Source organism: Diplotaxodon limnothrissa, linkage group LG1, assembly GCF_057381915.1.
Source record: "Diplotaxodon limnothrissa isolate DT_005_m linkage group LG1, D_limnothrissa_male_GT1.1, whole genome shotgun sequence".
NCBI lineage: Eukaryota > Metazoa > Chordata > Actinopteri > Cichliformes > Cichlidae > Diplotaxodon > Diplotaxodon limnothrissa.
Window position 1 is genome coordinate 33,609,791 of NC_140596.1, and position 23,460 is coordinate 33,633,250.

Here is a 23,460-nt window from a genome sequence, read left to right on the forward strand (position 1 = left end):
CTATTTCACATGTTGCTCTATCCAGTCTTGAAAGTTTGCAATTTGTGTGTGAACTGTGTAACTCGGTTGGTTGCAGTTGTTTTTCTCAAAAGATGTTGCTCTCTCTAAACCAAGCAGCTGCCAGCCTGCACTAGAGGCTCGGTGAGTATCCTCGTGACCTGACAAGACAGCCCTTGTGGATGAAAACACAGCTGGCATGGTTGTGATGCCTGGAATAACAATTGGGCAGGCGCTCTGAGGACTGGACGGTTTGCTAATGACACACAATGAATTGTCACTGATCGCTGTGGTATGTGCCCCTCCTTGAGCAAAATCTCTTTCACAATGAGTAACATCAGTCAGCTCAACAAGTTTTGTCAGGCTCAAGGTTGCAGAGTGGCCCAGGTGCCTCGGATTGCTTGGTAAAATCCACCTCGCGGTGTAAGCCTCCTGCGCAGTCACCTCCCCTCCTTGCGTTTTGGGTAGACACACAGGCAACACGCGCTCTCTGATCTTGGCCTTGTCTTTTAGCTTAAGCACAGCCACATCAGAGTCTGGTGAGGAGAAAAAATTTGGATGGACTACTATCTCTGAAACCTGCTGGGGCAGAAAGAGAAGATGAGGGAGAATTGGAAGTTAGACTACTGAGTTGCATGCCAAGTTTTGTTGTTTTTGGAATACACATCAAGATTAGATTATATGCATGCAAGATGTGCAGAACCAAAGAAAATATAGCTGCATTCCATGTAAGCTTTAAGTGCATATCAAATATGCACCTTATCCACTTTATACCTTTACAAACAAATATATATCCAAAAAATAACTTCAATTTAATTAAGACTGATTTTTCTTTTTTTTTTTATCAACTGTTGTGCTGCAGAATTTATAAGCATTTCTGCACTTTATGACTTACAAAAAAAGAAAAAACTAATGTAAGACCACATATTTATGAGCACTGTTTGGTCATTTTCAGGCCAAATGGTGGCTTCTAGGTTTAATGTGGGGTGAAAGTGAGATGACCATTTGCCATATAACCTGACCTGCAAAGGATTTACTGATATAAAAAGGCATTAATGAATATTTTTTATTTGCATATTACATGCTCATCCATTTAGACTGCATTGTTTAGGCAAGTTTAAACAGTAAAAAGTTGTCATGCATATGGGACTTTACCCTCAGGTGGTGCTGGCTTTTCAACACATCCCTGGGTGTATGGTATTGCTTGCCTATGACAACCTTCACATGTTCAGGCTGAATGTGCTGCTGCTTGTTCTTGTCTACCACACACTGAGCCACCACCAGGACTCTATGCTGGGCGACAAGAGCTCCACTGCAGGCCAGGAACCAGAATGTGGACTCCTCTGAGGCCCCCTGCTGGTCTGTTATGATCCTTCCAGGGGACGTGTAGGTGCTCACAGTGTGATCAGGTGGTGAGCGGATATAAATGGCTGCGTGCCACGGCCACTGAGCGTCGGAGAGGTTGTGTCTGCTGAAAGCGTCAAATTTGCCACAAACTGTGACATCAGAGAGGACAAAGAACAGAAACGTATTAAATTTTACAGTGCAGATGTGAAAGTGGCTTTAAAATTAGAATCTAGCCCTTAAAAACAGACAGACAGGTAAGAATGATGATCAGTTGACTTCCAGAAATGTCAAAGAATTACTTCAAAATCAAAATAAGTCTGCGTAATTTTTTTCTTAATAAGATGTCACTGTGACCAAGATGATTTATTTAAAAGTGTCGTGACTCGTGTAACTGCAGAAGAGTCACAAATTTGCAATATAAATGTTACAGAATGAATCTAATATCTGCGGTAGGTTGCTTCTGAACTCAAACAGATCATCATTATTTCGTTTTAGTCAAACTACAATCTTTCAGGTGTAAGAGCTAAGTTCACACATCAATTTAGCTTACTTAAGAATATACTTCTGAAATTTGCTAACAACGCTGGAATGTATTGGTCAAGAAGAAAAATAAAGCCAAAAAGTGCAGTTCCTCAAATGACCACTTTAGGTTGGCTTTTTAAAAAACCCACCAAATTCCTACCATTTGTTTTTGGAATCATGTTATGAAGCCTCAAGATGAGCGTTTCCACCATCACCATCTTTGTTGCAAAAAAACTTGATATTATGAGGAAAGGCTAATGGGTAATGTGTGGTTAAAACTGGTTAACTATATGTAACTAACAGCCTGTCAGATGAGTCTATTCCTCACTTGTAGTCAGTGAAACTAATACTTTTTCTGTACACAGAAGTACAAAAGTACACATTTGTCTTGCATGCAAAAGATCCCTGGTTTGAGACCAGGAGGAGACACAGGCTAACATACTCCTGGTACTGTACCAGCCCAAAACCAGGATAAATCAGATTGTTGCTTCAGGAAGGGCACTCAGCATAAAAGCATGTGCAAAATCAAACATGTGGCTCCACCTGCTTTGGTGACCCTTTGCAGCTAAAAGTATCATCTCCATAAGCACGAGTTAGCTGGTATTTGTGTCTGTGCAATGTACCAATATGGTGTTTTATATTTCTCTGTTTTTTAAGAGAGATTTCACTTAACAAGCCAAGCGTAAACTTTTGCTGATCTCACCTGGTGAGCAGGAAACATAGTGCCCACTCCACCTTCCAGTCTTCAGACAGGTGCGTCGAGAGCTTCCTTTGTTTCGATAGAGAGGTGAAGCACACTTGTAGTCGATGCTAGTGTAAACTGGGTGAAAACCTCGAGGTATCTCAGCCAAAGAGGTGTCATCATTTTTCTCTCTGGACAATCCACCGGATGTTAGTGGAATAAAGCCAGCGGACAACAAATCATCCACGCTGTATCTGGATGAGAGGTGAGTCTGGTCTGAACGCTGTCTAAAAGAAAGAGATAGTTTGCCTTTAAAGCTCATCTTTTCAGTGTGATAAGCATTGTGAGTTTTTATACATATACATACATCTTGTTTATCTTTTATTTACCCATATACAGATTTGCTTATTCATTGTTTACAAACTGATATTTCCAATATTTTTTGAGCCTCCAAATTCTACCAATGTGCTCCCACTCATGTCCTTTCTTATTTTGTTTTAGAGCTAAATGACATTTCATTTTCAATGTGTGGATTTACTCAATCATAAAACCAAGAAGAGAATAACCTATGTTTGCTTCAAGTTCTACTAGTGCTTAGCATCTGGGACACAATAAGGGGCATAAATGACTTCTTCTTTCACATGCATGCTACATTGCTTTTTTTGAATATGCTGCACTTAAGTGCGCGATTCTGGTCTTTGAAGCACCCATGGCATGAATATGAGCAAAATTCAAAGATGTGTCAGGGCAATACACCAGATAGCTACATAAACTGCTGTCACTGCTATCAAATCAAAGAACAGGGAAGAGGAAAGTCTGTCGGATTGTTCAGTTTTTTTCCTCACAAAGTAAAACCATCACAGCAATTTGTATAATGACAAAGTAACATAAAAAAATCCAAAATAATAACTTTAGGTGTGCAAAACTCATACATACACACATATAACATTACCTTAGCAATAGGTGTGGCTTCACAACACTTTGCCGTACAAGTTCAGAAACTCTGGGCTCTCGACAGACTGTGAAGGTAAATCAAGCAGGTGGCAACAATAAGTAGATGTGTATGTAAATGATTCTGCTTAAAAATATCAGGGACTTAAATACTGTAGTGACAAACACATAAGAATGTCTAATCTTTCTTTATAAACTTCCCAGTTTACAATATATTACAATGTAATACTCTATACTCTATTTTTTTTTCCTCATGTAACAACGAGGAGGAAAAGCAGCTACAACCTAAATCTTTCTTCCTTTTTTTTTTTGAAAACTATTACCTCTAACACACTTTGGTGACCTGCTACTCCAGGATCCATTAGAGAGACAGGTACTCTGGTGGTTTCCACTTAAAATGTAGGAGGTTTTACAGAAAAACTCAATTGTCTCAGCACCTCCAGCTGAGTCAAGAGCAGGTCTGTGATATCCGTGGAGCAGTTTGGGTGGAGGAGCGCACCGGACCAGGCTTGTTGGACCTGTATGCAGTTGAGACAAAAGAGAGAAAAATGTATTTCCTAACTGTCAATAATAGTGTGCAAACACTATAACAGAACACAACAAGCACCATGGGAGGAGTTAAAACACACAAGAAAAACCTTTTACACATGAGGGAGCAGTGCCACTCCATGTGCCATTAGGTAGACAGGTCCTCTGCTGCATGCCAATCAGCCTGAAAGGTGGATGGCACCGGTAGTTTACCAATATGAGCTCCTCTTCTGGACCATATACAGGCAGCAGGTATCCATTCACTGGTTTGTCTGGTGCTGCGCATGCTACATTCTTGATGGCTGACACTGTAAAGAAATTTTCTGACTGTGATAAATGAAAGATAACACTGAATAACCAATAAACATAACATTTATAAGGGTGCACATTATTATATTGACATAATATAAACAGCTAAAGTAACTTATATCTATCGATAGATAGTATCTATCTGTGTAAATCTCTTAGACAGACAGACAGACAGACAGACAGACAGATAGTAGGGGTGCAACGATACTCGTATCGATATTGAACCGTTCGATACAGTGCTTTCGGTTCGGTACGCATATGTATCGAACAATACAAAATTTGTAATTTATTTTATCAACTTTCCTTCTGACAATGCTGTCTGTGTTGAGCGCTCAGTGAATCTGCGTTCGACTACTCCGCCTAGGCTGCACTGTCGAACGCAGATCCACTGAGCACTCAACACAGACAGCATCGTCAGAAGGAAGAGCGCAGGGCAAGCTAGCGAGACAGAAGTTAAGCTCTCCTTGCAACATGGCAAATTGAACCTTCCCCACCCTCATTCAGATCTGGCGTTTGGAATTATTTTGGTTTTCATGTGACGTATGACCCTGAAGGTAAGCGCGTCATGGACTAAAGTAAAACAGTATGTTGGATGTGCCACGCAATGCTCAATTACATGGGTGGGAACTAGTGTGTTAGCGCAGTTAGCTTGTTAACGTGTTGGCCGTCTAGCCCCACGCACGGGGCGATCAGGGGTAGCTCGTTAACGGAGATTTGCCGTGTTGTGGCGTTAACGTCATTTCAACGAGATTAACGCTGACAGCACTAGTGGGAACACAACGAATATGACTGCACATTTACGCCGACATCATCCTAGTGCAAAGACAAGTGGAAGCAGACAAAAACAACAAGCATGCATGCTACAAACTTTACCCGAGTCATTTAGACAGCCGTTAGCACATGATTCTCCTTATGGAGACCTGATATGTTTAATATTGTGGCGAGCTCAGACAAGGTGGAGACAGAGGTATCGTTTGGTCTTGCTTCCCGTGAGCTAGCTAGGGAGCACAGCCGTTTATTGACATCTGCAGAAGAACACTGCCGCTAGCTAACTGGGGTCCGTTCTTCGTACCTTGCTTACTACATCCAAGATCAAATGACACATCCAAGATCAAATCATCGCGCTAACTTTGAGCTCGCTATTCCGGTTCTCCGAACACACCTGTTGTTGACGATTAGTATAGCTGGATGAAGTAATGTGAGATCACTGGGTGGCTTAACAGGGGCTACGCATCGATAGTAGAAACATTGATCGGCAACCCTTTGATTGGTCGGCGAAAATGTCGAAGGAACGCGCTCAGCATTTTTCGGCAGCAGAGCAAGAACTCTTGATTGAGGGATTTCAGGAGTTTCAGTTTAATTAAAACGCAAGGGAACACTGCAAAGGCTGCAAAAGCAAGGAGAGAGGGCTGGCAGAAAGTTGCTGACAAATTAAACTCGTAATTTATTAATAATAATAATAATAATAATAATAATAATAATAATAATGGATTGGATTTATATAGCGCTTTTCAAGACACCCAAAGCGCTTTACAATAACACTATTCATTCACTCTCACATTCACACACTGGTGGAAGCAGCTACGGTTGTAGCCACAGCTGCCCTGGGGCAGACTGACAGAAGCCAGGCTGCCATATCGCGCCATCGGCCCCTCTGGCCAACACCAGTAGGCGGTAGGGTAAATTTATTATATTATATTATATTATATTATATTATATTATATTATATCCTCTTTCACATTAGAGCCACGACAGGACCCACCAGAACATGGGAACAAGTAAACGTGAAATATAAGAATATCCTACAGAATGGTAATATTTATCACTTATATTGCTTTTAGTCTCTTGAAAAGAGACCCTGAAATAAACTGTTTGTTTGTTTATAACAGCAACCAAGAAAAGGGCAGAGCAAAAAAAGACAGGTGGTGGTCCTGCACCCCCTCGTCAACAAGTTGGTTAAGTAAATAATACCCTCACGGGAAAATCGATATCTCTCTATGAGCACACTGTCGCGCTGAGCTAAAGGATCCTGTCTATCCCGCAATATACGCTGAATTCTGAGAACTCTCCATATCAATCTTGCACCTTCCACAATGGGTGGCTCGCGTATACGGACAGGACATGGCTGCGACAGACTTCCCAAATCCACCTTCACTTTTATAGCCATGGTCTCTCATCCTGATTACACGAAGTAATTTACTATTACTACTCTAAAATATGAATTACATCTGTAATAATCAAATACATGAAATAGAATGATTAATAGTACATTTCCCTTTTTTTAGGAAATGACCTGTATGTATCTGTATGGAATCAATAAAAGAATCAAATACTGCATTATCTTTAGTTACATTGATACTATTTATTTATGGTAAAACAGTGGTAAAATATTGCTGTTGCTTTCGTATACATGAAGCGGACATACCTGAGTGGCCGCGATCTAATCCTGTTTACATAAAGTAAACCTGCTCCCGAGCAGGTTTATGCTTACGGATCTGTTGCTATGACAGCAAGTCCTGGATGAGCTTCGGAGAACCGAACGATCCAAGATCAGGCGAAATCGTCAACAATCAAATCCAGCTAACTTACTTAGCAAGGTACGAAGAACGGACCCCTGCTCAGCGCAGCAACCACACAACAACAACACACAGGGCGCCCTCTGACCCCGGAAGGACACACCGTCGCAGTGAGAGGGCGTCACCTGTCACTATGGCAAGATAAACAAAACATAACTGTACAAACAGAACCCCGAACAGCCCTGACCCGCTACATAGCCCCCACTTAAGGGGTCAGTCGTCCTTGACGACCCCATTACCCCACAAAAAGTCCTGCAAATGTCCAGGTGCCTTCTTTTGGCGCACTCGGGTCAGAACATGGGGTGCCACCATCATCCCACTTCTGACACCAATGTGGTGAGCTCAGACAACGAGGAGACGGAGGTGTCGTTTGGTCTTGCTTCCCGTGAGCTAGCCAGGGAGCACAGCCGTTTATTGACATCTGCAGAAGAACACTGCCGCTAGCTAACTGCTCAGCGCGGAAACCGCACAGCAACAACAACAACAACACACAGGGCGCCCTCTGACCCCGGAAGGACACACCGTTGCAGCGAGAGGGCGTCACCCGTCACTATGGCAACATAAACAAAACATAACTGTACAAACAGAACCCCGAACAGCCCTGACCCGCTACAATATGCTGCTGAGAATATAGCCCAGAAGAAGCGTATAGTATAGCTTTTATTTTGGAAAGAGCCATTTCTCTGTAATAAACTCTCTTTTCCAAAGATGAGTGATTCCTCAATCAGATACAGGGCTTGCAAAATCGCTAGCCCGACGTCCCGGGGCTAGTGATTTTTCCAGTCGGGCTACCAAAATCTATCTCTGCCCTGCCCGTCGGGCTATTGTAGGAAGGAAAAATATATGTCAATGCTTTTGCATTCTTTCGGAAATGTAGCTGGGTAATTATGTCATTGGCATCGGTGAGCCACTGTCAATATGTGACATATTGAAATCGCGTTTGAATTTGTGCTTGTTTTTTGCTTTCACTTTGCAATCGCGCAAACTGTGTATAGAGAGCGACAGCACTGATTGGTGAGTGATGATAATTTGCGCACCAATTCCTCTGACATCGTCTTATCAATCGTTAGCTTACTATGCAAACATGACAAGTGAAATCTCCCGCAGCAAGCTTAAACATGTGAGAGGTTGATCGCGCAGAGAATCGCTGACCGTTATATGTGTGTGTGTGTGTGTGTGTGTGTGTGTGTGTGTGTGTGTGTGTGTAAAAGCAGCAGGATATATATTTTAGTTCTGCTGAGCCAAATAAGACAGGTCAGGGTGAAGAAGTGACAGCCAAAGAAAAGCTTACCACAAAACAGAAAAGTTAGGACAAATCAGACTATAAGGCAAAAAGAAAGTGCAGCTTTATGGTTTCTTGGACAAAAGAATTTCTGTGGCTGCAATATGACGAGCTAAATAACCAGGGCTGCACATAACTGTTTGCAGGTGCGCATTCACTGTCAAAATAAAATAAAAAATACGCGCACAAGATATGAAGTTGCAACGCGTGTTTGCATACATAAGATTTTCTGGAGGAGGACAGACATTTGTTTAGAACTCTTAAAGATGTCGAAGAAGCAAGCTCCTTTAAGCAATTACTTTGGTGTTCCTCCACCTCCAAACAAATGTCAGAAGGAGTCCGAACCACAAAAGAAGCGCGTATTCTCGGAAAAGTGGTTGCAGGAGGTGAGCTGGCTTCAAACAAATGATGAACGCACAGAGATGTGGTGCAGAATGTGCCGTGAAAATCCCACTCTAGCGGACAAAACAGGGCCTTTTAAATGGACGCAAACGCGCGTTGCAACTTCTTATCTGGTGCGCGTCTTTTATTTTGACAGCGAATGCGCACATGCGAACCACTTATGTGCACCCGTGTAAATAACATAATGTTCTGCCGGGTGTGTTGTTGGTTTTCTCTCGATTTCTGAGTCGACAAGCGCCTTTGTTACTGGGACCAGTCATTTTAAGAAAGGCCCCCATTAGAACCCATGAGAAATGCAAGAAATGCATTATTGCTCAGTCTGCAATATCTTTCCCAGAACAAACACCAATTGCAAATAACATACTCAAAATAAACCTGAAAAATCTGTTTAGAACAGCGTACTATGTTGCAAAGAGTGAACTACCACTGGCACAATTTAGCAGTCTTTGCAAACTTCAAAAAGCAAATGGCGTAGTTCTTGGTTCCACTTGCCTCTTACCCGTGACTTCAGTGGAAATTTCAAATTCAGGATCTGATACAGACTGATTCATGTCCTACACAGTTCTTACAAGTTCATAGAAATTTCTGTTCAATTAGAACCAAGTACAGTGGGGCAAAAAAGTATTTAGTCAGCCACCGATTGTGCAAGTTCCCCCACTTAAAATGAAGACAGAGGTCAGTAATTTGCACCAGAGGTACACTTCAACTGTGAGAGACAGAATGTGAAAAAAAAATCCATGAATCCACATGGTAGGATTTGTAAAGAATTTATTCGTAAATTAGGGTGGAAAATAAGTATTTGGTCACCTCAAACAAGGAAAATCTCTGGCTCTCACAGACCTGTAACGTCTTCTGTAAGAAGCTTTTCTGTCCCCCACTCGTTACCTGTATGAATGGCACCTGTTTGAACTCATCATCTGTATAAAAGACACCTGTCCACAGCCTCAAACAGTCAGACTCCAAACTCCGCCATGGCCAAGACCAAAGAGCTTTCGAAGGACACCAGGAAAAGTATTGTAGACCTGCACCAGACTGGGAAGAGTGAATCTACAATAGGCAAGCAGCTTGGTGTGAAAAAATCAACTGTGGGAGCAATCATCAAAAAATGGAAGACATACAAGACCGCTAATAATTTCCCTCGATCTGGGGCTCCACGCAAGATCTCATCCCGTGGGGTCAAAATGATCATGAGAACGGTGAGCAAAGATCCCAGAACCACACGGGGGGACCTGGTGAATGACCTGCAGAGAGCTGGGACCAAAGTAACAAAGGTCACCATCAGTAACACACTACAACGGCAGGGAATCAAATCCCGCAGTGCCAGACGTGTTCCGCTGCTGAAGCCAGTGCATGTCCAGGCCCGTCTGAAGTTTGCCAGAGAGCACATGGATGATACAGCAGAGGATTGGGAGAATGTCATGTGGTCAGATGAAACCAAAGTAGAACTTTTTGGTATAAACTCAACTCGTCGTGTTTGGAGGAAGAAGAATACTGAGTTGCATCCCAAGAACACCATACCTACTGTGAAGCATGGGGGTGGAAACATCATGCTATGGGGCTGTTTTTCTGCCAAGGGGACAGGATGACTGATCCGTGTTAAGGACAGAATGAATGGGGCCATGTATCGTGAGATTTTGAGCCAAAACCTCCTTCCATAAGTGAGAACTTTGAAGATGAAACGAGGCTGGGTCTTCCAACATGACAATGATCCAAAACACACCGCCCGGGCAACAAAGGAGTGGCTCCGTAAGAAGCATTTGAAAGTCCTGGAGTGGCCTAGCCAGTCTCCAGACCTCAACCCCATAGAAAATCTGTGGCGGGAGTTGAAAGTCCGTGTTGCTCGGCGACAGCCCCAAAACATCACTGCTCTCGAGAAGATCTGCATGGAGGAATGGGCCAAAATACCAGCTACTGTGTGTGCAAACCTGGTAAAGACCTATAGTAAACGTTTGACCTCTGTTATTGCCAACAAAGGTTATGTTACAAAGTATTGAGTTGTATTTTTGTTATTGACCAAATACTTATTTTCCACCCTGATTTACGAATAAATTCTTTACAAATCCTACCATGTGGATTCATGGATCTTTTTTTCACATTCTGTCTCTCACAGTTGAAGTGTACCTCTGGTGCAAATTACTGACCTCTGTCATCATTTTAAGTGGGGGAACTTGCACAATCGGTGGCTGACTAAATACTTTCTTGCCCCACTGTATTTGAGTTGATGATTGTAATTTTTATACAATGTTGTAATTTGTTTTTCAACAATTTTTTGATTAATGTTTTGTTTCCTTTACAATATTATACTTTAATGTATTATATTGTAAAGGAAACAAAACAGGAAACAAAACATCAATCAAAAAATTGCTCTCTTTTTTATTCGGGCTACTTAAATTTATTTTGGGCTACCAAAAACTGAAGAGTCCCTGCCCGAAGGGCTACCAGGGATTTTGAAATTTTGAGAGCCCTGAGATATATTTATTTTTTTAATTACTTTTGTTTCAGCAACATTAAATTTAAAAACTGTACTTTTGAGTTAAAATATATATATTTATAATTTTAATAAATGACAAATTAAAAAGGCATGAACATTTTTTTTGTATCGAAAAAATATCGAACCGTGACACCAAAGTATCGAACCGAACCGTGAATTTTGTGTAGCGTTGCACCCCTAATAGATATATAGATAGATCTTGTAGGACTATGAAGCTCAATGTTGCACTAGAGATTATTACTAATAATAGGGCATCTTCTGCATACATGAAAAAAAATCTTAAATCATTCTCTGGATACGTCCCTCTATTTTTTTCCAACAGAATTATTACTGAAGACTGCCATAACTCTCATTCATGCCGTGGTGCTTTGATATGTTGGGATTAGGAAACCACAGTTGATGCCCAATGAGGGAAAAGACTGTATAAATGGGACTGAAGTTAGATGCATGATTTGCTTTAAAGGCGGTAAATGGGGCAGAGAGGAGCAGGTATGATAAATCTGTGTCATTGACTGTCCGTCTCACATCACTGCCCTATGAAGGAGGCTGCACAGACACAGATGAAGAGTGAAAGTAAAGGTACGTCGACGAAATGTGCTGCATAGAAACAAAATACATGAATAGTGCCATGTATTTGTTATATGTATATCATAAAATAGACGCTATCAGTCCTAACAGCTTTGTACAGGTCTGCTGTAACTCTTCCCTCTAATTATAATAAAAAATGCTTTTTCTCTAATTTGTTAACTGCCTGTGTGCACACTGAGCCTAACACATTTGTATTGTTTGTTTTGTATGTGGATTACATAGAGGAAAAAAACCCTTCACACAGAGCATACGCTGACTCATATACCGTGATAACAAAATAAAAGGCCACGTATCGTAATGTAATGTAATCCAATATAAATCCAGTCTGCCTCCATGGACAGGCTTTAAAACATTATTGTGACCAATTGTATTACGCTGCATTATAATGTTAAGTGTTTGTGTTATATTGTCTGTCCTGCGGCAGTGTGTATGCATTCACATTGCTTATGATTAATACCTACCTGAAATTTTCTGAAATGTAAGAACAAAGCCATCAAAGTTATTATAGCCATCAGAGGTGAAGAGAATGTGTAGGAAGTTCCCGGAGCTTTTTATTGGAGGAGGTAACTGATCCCCACAAAACCGACCAATCACAGGAGAAGTCAGGCTGTCACCATCACGGACCTCGACGTAATCGTAACGACAGCTGTGGTCAGACTCCAAACTCAGCAGTGAAAATCTGCAGCAAAACAATACAGAAATGATGTTTGTCACCTGATGTGAGTTAATCCCCATGCCAAGTCTGATGTATAGCACGTTAACAGGACAGATATAAAGCGGGATGAATGAGTTATACTAGTTAACGGCAATCCAAAGTATAGATTTGAAAGAAATTTCTATATCTTATGTTAATGTTCTACTATGTATTTTTACTGAAAAGTACATTATTTTCCCAAACAAACAAAATGATACCATTTGTTTTGTAACTGTTACCCTGCCTTGAACCCAAGAATGTCCTCACTCTAAAGTACGCTCATCTCCAGCTCTTTTATTATTCCAACACAGTCAATTGCAACCGCCAGATTGCTTGACTCTCTCCTGTATCATCTGCAGCCCAGCAGTTCTTTATTACCTGAGGTCACATTGATCCCTTCTGAGCCTTTCAAATAGAGACTTAACTAAATCTTTTCTCTTTGATCAAATCATGTGCCTTCAGTGTTGAATGATTTTCATATCAGATCTTTGGAAAAGTTACCTACCTGAGCTGGATACTGCTTCCCCTCTCCATTTGCACTATCCATTCACATCGAGCATTTGTTGGGTAACTCTCCAGGGCTATGTGACCCTGAGCTCGCTGAATGATGCCTCCACATGCTACCAACAAGAGAACTATAATTACTTATACTTATACCCATTAAATGTGTACTTATCTCAGTGGCACTGAGCATTTTGACTGTTGCAAGCTAAGCCCCATAATTTGACATGCTGTGTAAGAGGGCAGATAATACCAAAAAAAAAAAGGAAAAAGAAATATACATATATGTGCGTGTGTGTGTGCGGGGGGGATTCGGATGGTTCTGATTATCATCATCATGCTGCTATTAATGCTGTTAAGAAAAAGAAAGACGAGATACTAAAGCCATGTTGAATTGATGTTGACCAGTCTTCGCTAAGGGAATGGGGTTGTTTAGAATTTTAAAAAAATATCCCAGAATAAGATCATTCAGTCTATTCAAGGAGTTGGTCAGCCTGTGTAGAACATTCTGTAAAAAGCCTGTGTAAGAGAGAGATTGCCCAATGTCCAAATGTCTTCTTTTGTGTAACTCAGAATGTTAGAACATGACAGAATAACACCTGAGTGGCAATTTCCCCAACGCCATTAAATGTAGAGAATGGAAAAAGTACCATGTGAGAGAATAGGAGTGGCAACTAAGTAAACTTTTTTACTTTGCACTAATATCAGCTTCATGTTGCACTGAGTCTCACACTACAGTTGGTCTAAATTATTACGTGGTGGTTGTTGTTGTATCTGTATCTGTAGTTGTGTATATATATATATTTTTTTAAAGTAGTATTCATCCATCTTTTTATTCTTTTTGTGAACTTGAGCTCTAAGTAGACACTAGGCTGCATACAGTTGTAGGCAAACCAATAAAAAGCACTGTCGCCACCAAATGTCCATAATGTGTATTGCAACGAAGGTTGTGTCATTTTGAAAATTCTTAACCATAGATCTGATTATTAAACAGCTTTTCCCGTATATCCTTTGCTGCATACATGAACTGTACATACTTTGGAGATGCTAAAGATATTTATTTTACATTAAATGGTGGTGATGTTTCCTCTTGATGTTTTCTTCCCTTTACACAACACTCTGAGCCACAGGATGTCATAGGGTACCAGCATCTCAGACAAAAACAAAGGTTCTTATGTTCCTTGGAGACATGTATTAAGTAATTTAATTAATTTAATAAAGTAGTTTACTAAAAGGACAAGGTCTCAAGGTTATTAGCCCTGCGACAGACTGGCGACCTGTCCAGGGTGTACCCCGCCTCTCGTCCTATGACAACTTGGATAGACTGCAGCACCCTAACGCCTCCTCACCACAACCCTGATAAGGATAAGCGGATAAGAATGGATGCATGGATGGATGGATGGACGCCTGTTATTCAGTCATAAGTCACTTTTACATTTTTTGTTTTACCTGCCTTTCAGCAGAATTGTTGCATTTGTGGCAACGAGCACTGTCAGCATCAACTCTAATGAATTGTAACTAAGGCCAGGGTCTGTCAGTGTGTGTGTGTGTGTGTGTGTGTGTGTGTGTGTGTGTGTGTGTGTGCTGCACAGTGCTATTCAGCATCCTGTACACAGCTTCTTCCACAAAAACTGGGCTCTGAGTAACAAAAAAGGAGAATTGAGGATTGTTTTCATCTTAGTCCAAAGAAGAAATAGAAGCGGTGAGATGAAATATCATTATGCACATGTTTCTGCTTGGCATTATTCGCAGAGCAGCTGTCTGTCTCTTAATATGATTGCATGTATTTGTACTTCTGTTGTAGTAAATAGTGTTAGCTACTTATCATGTATGCAGGGGGATGAATAATAGGACTTCTCTGCCTCACTGTTCCATGTAAATGTCAGATCATGAATATGATTTACTGGGTTAGTGCTCATAACTGGTATCCTGGTGCACATCTTATCACAGTCACAGAGAATGGAGCCCTTTGGCCAATAAAGAAAATAATTAAGTCAGTTTGTGTCTTAGTTATTTCTTTATTGGTTGTGATAGTTCTTTTTAGTATTTTTAGAGTTATTTGAATGAATTTATGTAAAGTCTTCAGGTATGTATACAGTTTGTATGCAGTGTATTCAACTGAGCACTGCAAACAAGCCGGATGGTCCCACTCTTCTTTAACCCAGAGGATAACAGCGTCCATGTTTTCCTAAAAGAATCTCAAATTTAGATTCATCTGACCACAGAACAGTTTTCCACTGTGTCTGTGAAGTTTTCCACTGTCTATTTTAAATGTGCTTTGATTCAGAGAAGCTGGGATCATCTTCACATATGTCTTTAACCTGTATCTGCAGTTGGCACAGTGAACTTTGATTTCCGGAAGTGTTCCTGTTGTGTGTTTTTAATGCACTACTGCTGGGGGCCAGAAGATCACAGGCATGCAATATTAACTTCTTGATCTTATATCTTATGCACAAAGATTTCTCCAGATTCCCTGAATCTTTGAATGGGATCTTCTGACTCTTTACAATTTTACAATGAGCAACATTATTTTGAAATTGTTCCAAAATTTGCAGATTAAAGTTTTTGCAGACTGGTGAACCTCTGCCCATTTCAACTTCTGAGAAACTCTGCCTCTTTAAGATGCCCTTTTTATACAGATAAGTATAAAAAAGTGAGAGTACAGACTCTGTCAGGGATGCTGTCTTCATACAGAGTCATGTTACTGACCTGTAGACAATTAAACTAACTAATTATATAGCACGTCTCCAAGTATTTCTTTTTAGAACCAGTTACTTTTCCAGCCTTTTGTGGCCCCATCCCAACATTTCAAAATGTGCTAATCACTTTTGTGAAATAATAACTCATCAAAGTTTAAATATTTGATGTCTTCTATCGTGAATAAAGTGTGGATTCATGAGAGGACACATTATTGCATTCTGTTTTGATTTACATTTTACATAGCATCCCAATATTTTTGAATAAATATAAGACACTACACTGGCAAATGTGACATAAAATGAAAATCCCTTAGAGAAAAACAACCTGGGATTGTAAAAAAAGATCAGCACTGCACTTATCTGTTCATTTTCACTTCATAATGTAGGCTTTGCATGATCTCTGTTTTCCTATCAGCAATCACATTTAAGAATATGATTCATAATATTAGACATTTCTGTAGCTTGGTCAGGCCTCACAGGAATACTTCATTAAAGCACTTACTCACTTTTACAATCCCCTCCACTCCAGCCTTGACGGCACTCAGTACAATACTTCCCATTCACGAAGAAGTCATCATTAGCTCTCCATGTTCCATTGTTGCAGGTTTTACAATTCTCAAATAGACTGCAGCCTGGAGAGAGACAACGGCAGAGCAAAAAGTAATAATCGAAAACATTTTTTAAGATAAATTGGAACTCCTAGTCATTTGCAGTATACCACAACAGCTCTGATATTTTTTCACAACAATATATCATGTAATATGTTTTGTTTAGAAAAAACAGAAAAGGACAAGAATTTACCTGGATGAACAATACAGGGGTCACATTCATCCAGGACATTGCGGCAGCAGGGAACAGTGTAGCCTACCCTTGTGCCTTTTGATGGACACCGACACTGGATCAGGTGGTACTCACAACACGGGCGACACATCACGTTCCACTGAGAGCTCGGGCAGTTGTCTCCCCTCAGGGCTGTGAAGGAAAAGGAAAATATTTAGATTTTAAATCTAAGAGCTGCCAGTGGAAACCTCAGCATAAGTAAAATAAGTAATCGTAAATTATGTGTTTGTGATTGTAGAAAAATAGTCAACAGTACCAACAAGTCCCTTTCAAATATCGTCTGATGAGGCAGATCAAACTTCCAAGAACATATCACATGACGGAATGGCACCATATTGATCTTTTACAGCAGGTAAAAAACATCAAAATCAAACAGGGCTATACGAGTATACAGTGTGTGTACACCAAATCTCAGTTTGCCCTTGTTTAACCTCCTAGGACCTGGCATCCACATATGTGGCCATCACATTTTGACCAAAATACTAAATTTTGCTCTACAAGGGCCTGATATCCACTTACGAGGACATTATACTGCTACTGTTCTATCGAAATTTTAAACAAATATCCTCATATGTGGCTCTCATTTTTCTTAGAAACAAAAATTAGGTAAAAAAAAAAATAGGTAATTTTGTTTTTACATTCATCGATATGCCCAAAGATCAAAGAGAAATTAAAAATGCATGCTGTGGAAGAGTTTGGGTCTTAGGAGGTTAAACCTAGTGTCACATTGATGCTGATCACATTGAGCAGCTTGAGAACGATCCAAATACATCCCAAAATCCAATTTATGATGCTTCATTTGGAGCACTAATGAATATACCTGCTGTGTAATGGTAGTTTTCTCTCAAACAGAAAACTGCAGTCAATCAGTGAACATGTTTCTCAGGTTATAGCTCCCAAAGGGCAACAAACAATTACAGCTTTCCCAGGTTTAATTCTACTCACAAAGGCAAATGAATTCAACTGTAAAAGTATCCCAGCTTTAGTCACTGGTATGCCTGATATCTGTATCTGTGTACGTTTTACTCTTGTTTCAGTAAGCCACACTGAGTGCATAGCATGAAGTGACTGAAGTCTCAGATGAGCAGAAGAAGTGACTCATAGTTATAAAATAACTCCACAATTAGTCAGCAACTCAGTCAGCTGGCTTATTTCTTGTTAAAACTTTTTTTTTCCCATAAAGACACAAAAGTTCACAAAGACGGTCTCATTGGAATTTCAGAATCAGAATATAATGTATTTTACTTACCGTGTGTCCAGCCCATTAGACACAAACTGAGATTTAGGAAGAGGTGGAAGATTAGGGGGACGCTCTTTGTGAGGAAAGGAAGCATGGTGGCTGCCAAACAACAAGAAACCTCCCGAGAAACTCCAAGAAAGGAGCAAAAGCTTGATGATATCCACAGTATCCTGGTCTGTCTGAAGTGTAACTGGCTATAGACGATTCATTTTCCTGTGTTAGCACGGTGGACGGAAATCTTTAACCCATTCCTTCCGTTGTGCTCTCATCTTGTGAAAGATTGCATTTGGTCTGAAGTTGTGCACAACTGTACTGGGTCTGCAAGCAGTTCCTGTTCCTCTCTTGTTATGAGTCCGGTGTGTGCGCTGAGTAAGAATGGAAAAATATTGGCAAAGGTAGTGGAAAGTGCATTTAGTGGGAATAAAAAGACGATAATGAGAAGAACAGCGGAAAGTGATGAAGAAAGTGCAGGCAAAAAATATCCATCAAGTCCAGTGAGGAAGGTTTTTAAGGGAATCTTTCTGAAGCTGCAAGTTAGACACTCAAAACCAGTTGTTTTTGCACAGAAACACTTCATGATACAATTGCAGATTTTCATGTGCATCGACCCAAATGCGTTTACTGATAGTTCATCATGCACCAGCTGTCATACTAGACGTGACAGCTTCACAACATCTTGGAAAACGAATAACAGATGTACTCTCTAAAGTTGTTATGAAATGTTTATGTGCCTGAAGCTATGAGGCTGACAGCTCATCACCGCCTACTTTATGTCCAAGGTTTCTTTTCCATCGCCTAAGCTTTTAGTATTTCCATATTTAAGTATCTGTTTTCATGCTTTCCCTTACAAGCAGGGCGTGAACAGACAATTTGAGACTTTAAAAGACATGAGGTAAACTTGTTGTGATACCTAATATTCTAGATATTACAACAAATTTAACATTGCTATTAAATTCTTTTTGTTCTTTTTTCTTTTTTTTCTAAACGAGTTAGAGCATTGAAATTATTCATCTTGAAGATGTGGATGGTGTTGCCTTTCACTTCTTTTATTTTATAAATAACAATAACAAAAAAACATGGTTTCATCACATATGTTGATATTAAGTTGATCTACAGTATTTTGCATAGATTTTACATGTCATGTTTGAATGTTTTATGTTCCTTTTAGTCGCTGTAATGGTTTTTGTATAGTTGTCTGTGGGACTTTTCTGTTGTTTTTTGTTAAAACGTTAAATAGACTGGCCTAAGAAAAGCTCAGGAGAGATAGCATTGGAAACTTTTAAAATTAAAAATAAGTAAACTACGCTTTTATTTTTGAAAATCTAACTCACTGAGGGGTTTTATTTTGAAAATCTGATCCATTTCGGATGATCAAATTTATTTTCTAAAGTTAACTTCGGGTTTTCTAGCTTTACAATTTCACACCATTAAAGCAAACAGTTAACATTTAATATGTAATTTGAGTCTTTTATTTTGTAATTCTGAACATCCTGTAAGTATGCCTCAGCTTTTAGTCTTAAAAATAGAAATGTGGTAAATTGACACATACTTACACAGGACGTTTCTGCTCTAAATCAGTGTTCAAAGTGCGTTGTACTTCTAACATGATTCACCGAATTGCTTACATTCATAATTTTTTTTTTCTATGCCCAAGCGATTTTATCTAACATTCACACAGTCGTAAGTCGTAAAATGGCTGCGCGTCAGGCAGATTTGGACCCAGACTCAGGACCCCTGACACAAGGAATTAACTTCAAACTCAGCTATAGTCCTGGAAAATCACAGGAAACAACCCAAAACATACACAGAGCAGGGAATTAGCAGAACAAACTGAAAACCTGAAACCATGTCACATAACCACGAGGGAGGACACAACAAAGGGAAATGCACGATTCAGACAATAAATACACACCAGATACCGAGTACAGGAAACAGGTGAGAGACGAGCTAACACTAATCACAGAGGATGAGGCAAGGAAGTAGAACTAAATACAAAGTGAGATTGACAGAAGAAATTACTGGTACAGAGACAGAAAATCAAACAGGAACATTGGGAGTAGCTCAGTTCAGTATCTGGACCAAGACATGCAGAACAGAGGAGCTGGAGATCCAAACACCAACCTTTCAATTGGTAGCCGACCAGCTCTGCTTTCTGAGCTCTAAACTGAAGGCTTTTGTTTTTAAAATCTCACTCATTTTAAAATAAACTGGTGGCTTTTAATTTGAAAGTTTGAAAGGCTGCTGCTCCCTATTGTCACTGTTTTCTATCGTTCATCAGCATATCTGTGTATAAGGCAGACATGGGAAGCTTTAAAGTGTAACTAGAAAAATTTGCATTTCCTGCGAAAATGCAGTGTGGATGCTTAAAGCTGAAGCTGTATGCAAAAACTAGCTGAAAAAGCTGAAAAGTTGCAGAAATTGTAAAAACTTTGCAGAAGCAAAGGAACATTGCTAAAATGGAATAACTTAGCAGAACTGCAATATCTTAGAGGAAACATAATACTTGGCAGAAATACAATAGCATAGCAGAACTTAGCAGAAATATTGTAACTTACCAGAAACATGATAACTTCTCAAAAAATACAAGAATTTAGGAGAAATAGTATAAGATAACAGAAAGAATATATTTAGCCAAAAATACTTAAACATTACAGAAACACTATGATTTAGAAAAATAGTACAACATAGCAGAAATGCTGTATTTAGAAAGAAAAATATAATATAGTAGAAATAGTATGATTTTGCTGAAATACTATATTTAGCACATATACTGTAACATGACAGAAATTCCTCCAATTAGTAGTAATACTTTAACATAACACAAATGTTATGATTTTGCACAAAAATCAGGATTTGTCAAAAATACTATGATTGAGCAGAAGTACTAAGATGTAGTAAAAGTACTTTGATTTAACAGAAATACAATTATGAAGGAGTAATACTTTAAAATGGGAGAAATATTGATACACACACACACACACACACACACACAGAGCCTAAAGGGAAGAGTATTTGTGCCATGGAGTGTTAACAAGAATGTGAGGTCCATATTAGAAAAGCTGGTAAAATCATAAAAGTTTGCAGAATTGTAATAAATGATGAATATGAATTACTGGTCTGTGACAGTGTATTAATTTGCAGGGGAAAAAAAACATGTTGACCAAGGTGGAATTGAACCCACAATCTTTGGCTTGCAGACCCATGTCATTACCAACTGCACCACTGGGAAAGACAGGAGCTGCATTGAAAAACAGCATGATGAGCAGTCGGAATTAGATCGTGGTGAGAACTGAAAAACGCCGTTTTTTGGAGTTACAAAACGTTGTGTAACTCAAAAACTAGGTGGACTAGAAGCATAATTCTTCTACTGGCCGAATCAGCAGACTTTGGTGTACTTTGACTGCGACTTCCATTGCTCTATGTACATCCGTCGCTGAGATATGACGAGAGAGGAAACGGAAGACCTCAGATATGATTGGCTGGCTGGGAAGCCGTGAAGGCCCTGATATGTGATATGTGTCTGAGTCCTCACAGTGGATTGGCTGCCTGGCAGAAATATATAGAAATAGTATGATTAAGCATAAATACTACATTTAGCAGAAATACTGTATTAAGCACAAATGCTATAAAAAGCAGAAATACTATATTAAGCACAAATCTTATAAAATAGCAGAAATAGTATGATTTAGCACAATAGTAATAAGTTAAACAGAAAAAATGGAAAAGCAAAATTGACAGCTGAAAAAATGCTGAACATGCTGAGGGTCCCTCAAATATACTTGTTAAATGACAAAAATCTGCAAAAAAAAATATAACAGCCACACAATCACAAATATGTACACATGAGGAAACACACATGCACAGAGAGACACACACACAAGATCCCATTCAGTCAACCAGTCTAAATATATTGAATTTGAATCTTACAATGAGATCATCCCATTAAAAGGCTTTCTCTCTCTCTCTCTCTCTCTCTCTCTGTCACACACACACACACACACACACACACACACACACACACACACACACACACACACACACAGAGGGAGAGAGCTGCTGAATTTGAATCCACCAATCAGAGTGGCTGTGTACTTTTTCCCGCCAAAACAGGTGCTTCTGTTTACACACGCAGCACAGAGAGGCACAGGATTATTGCAGTCTATTTCTCATAGTGAGGACTCCCCTCAAACAAATGACCATAATTTCCTAACTGTAAGGGCTAGAAGGGTCATTCTTACACCGTTTTGTTCAGAAGTGATTGGGGAATCTTCAAGTGTTGACAATTTATCATTAAAATATGAATTTTTAGAGATATATGACATGGATGACTTATTGACTTAGAAGCCACGAATTCCCCAATATGCAAATTTGAATGGCTGAGGCCACATATATGATTGGCTGGCTGGGAAGCCGTGCAGGCCCTGATTTGTGGATTTGAATTCCTCAGCCCTGATATGATTGGCTGGCTTAGAAGCCATGAAGGCCCCAATATGCAAATTTGAATGCCTCAGGACACATATATGATTGGCTGGGAAGCCGTGCAGGCCCTGCTTTGAAAATTTGAATGTCTCAGTCCTCACAGAGGATTGGCTGCCTGGGGACCTGGCAGAAATAAATAGAAATACTATGATTAAGCATAAATACTACATTTAGTAGAAATACTATGTTTTAGCACAAATACTATAAAAAGCAGAAATACTATAATTTAGAAGAAATACTATATTAAGCACAAATCCTATAAAAAGCAGAAATACTATATTAGGTACAAATCCTATAAAAAGCAGAAATACTATATTAGGCACAAATCCTATAAAAAGCAGAAATACTATATTAGGCACAAATAGTATAAAAAGCAGAAATACTATAATTTAGCAGAAATACTATGTTAGGCACAAATCCTATAAAAAGAATAAATACTATAATTTAGCAGAAATACTATATTAGTCACAAATCTTATGAAAAGCAGAAATAGTATTATTTAGCAGAAATACTGTATTTAGCACAAGTACCGAAAAGTACCAGAAATACTATGATTTAGCAGAATAGTAATAACTTACAAAATTACAAATATGGAGGCATATTGAAACACAAATGCACAGAGGGACACACAAACACAGGCTCTAATCCAGTCAACCAGTCTAACTATATTCAATTTAAATCCTACAATGACATGCTGCCAAATAAGGGCAGGGTCCTCTCTCTCCCACTAAACAAACACACACACACACACACACACACACACACACACACACACACACACACACAGAGGGAGAGAGCTGCCGAATTTAAATCCACCAATCAGAGTGGCTGTTTACATTTTCCCGCCAAAACAGGTGCATCTTTTTACACACGCAGCACAGAGAGGCACAGGATTATTGCAGTCTATTTCTCATAGTGAGGACTCCCCTCAAACAAATGACCATAATTTCCTAACCGTAGGGGCTAGAGCGGTCATTCTTACACCGTTTTGTTCAGAAGAGATGGGGGAATCTTCCAGTGTTAACAATTTATCATTAAAATATGAATTATTAAAGATATTTGACTTGTAATGCACCATAACTGAGTAGAGCGAAGCAAAAACTGCCTTGACTTGCCCTCAAACAACGCTTTCTTACTCTAAATCTATTTGGAGTATCGATATCATTCTTTCACCGTAAGAGACAGCAGACTTTGGTGAACAATCATGGAAATTTTCAGGTCTCTGTGGAAATCCAACAAAAAGTTATGACGAGAGAAAAAAGTGCTTCATTTCCACAGTTTGAAATCTGAAGAAATCTGAGCGAAGGACGAATTTCCTACCCTCAAACAAGT

General features: G+C 39.5%; 1 protein-coding gene across 1 annotated transcript; it reads right to left on the reverse strand.

The window, feature by feature from the left end:
• pamr1a (peptidase domain containing associated with muscle regeneration 1a) lies at positions 1-17,743 on the reverse strand. The gene is made up of 11 exons (XM_085357573.1): positions 17,659-17,743; positions 16,371-16,541; positions 16,076-16,201; positions 12,875-12,989; positions 12,137-12,354; positions 4,138-4,335; positions 3,823-4,017; positions 3,501-3,567; positions 2,570-2,835; positions 1,153-1,493; positions 1-576 (listed from the first exon to the last, which is right to left on the reverse strand). Exons 1-11 carry the CDS (start codon positions 17,741-17,743, stop codon positions 1-3), a joined length of 2,358 nt encoding a protein of 785 aa, XP_085213699.1.
• Positions 17,744-23,460: the final 5,717 nt, after the last annotated feature.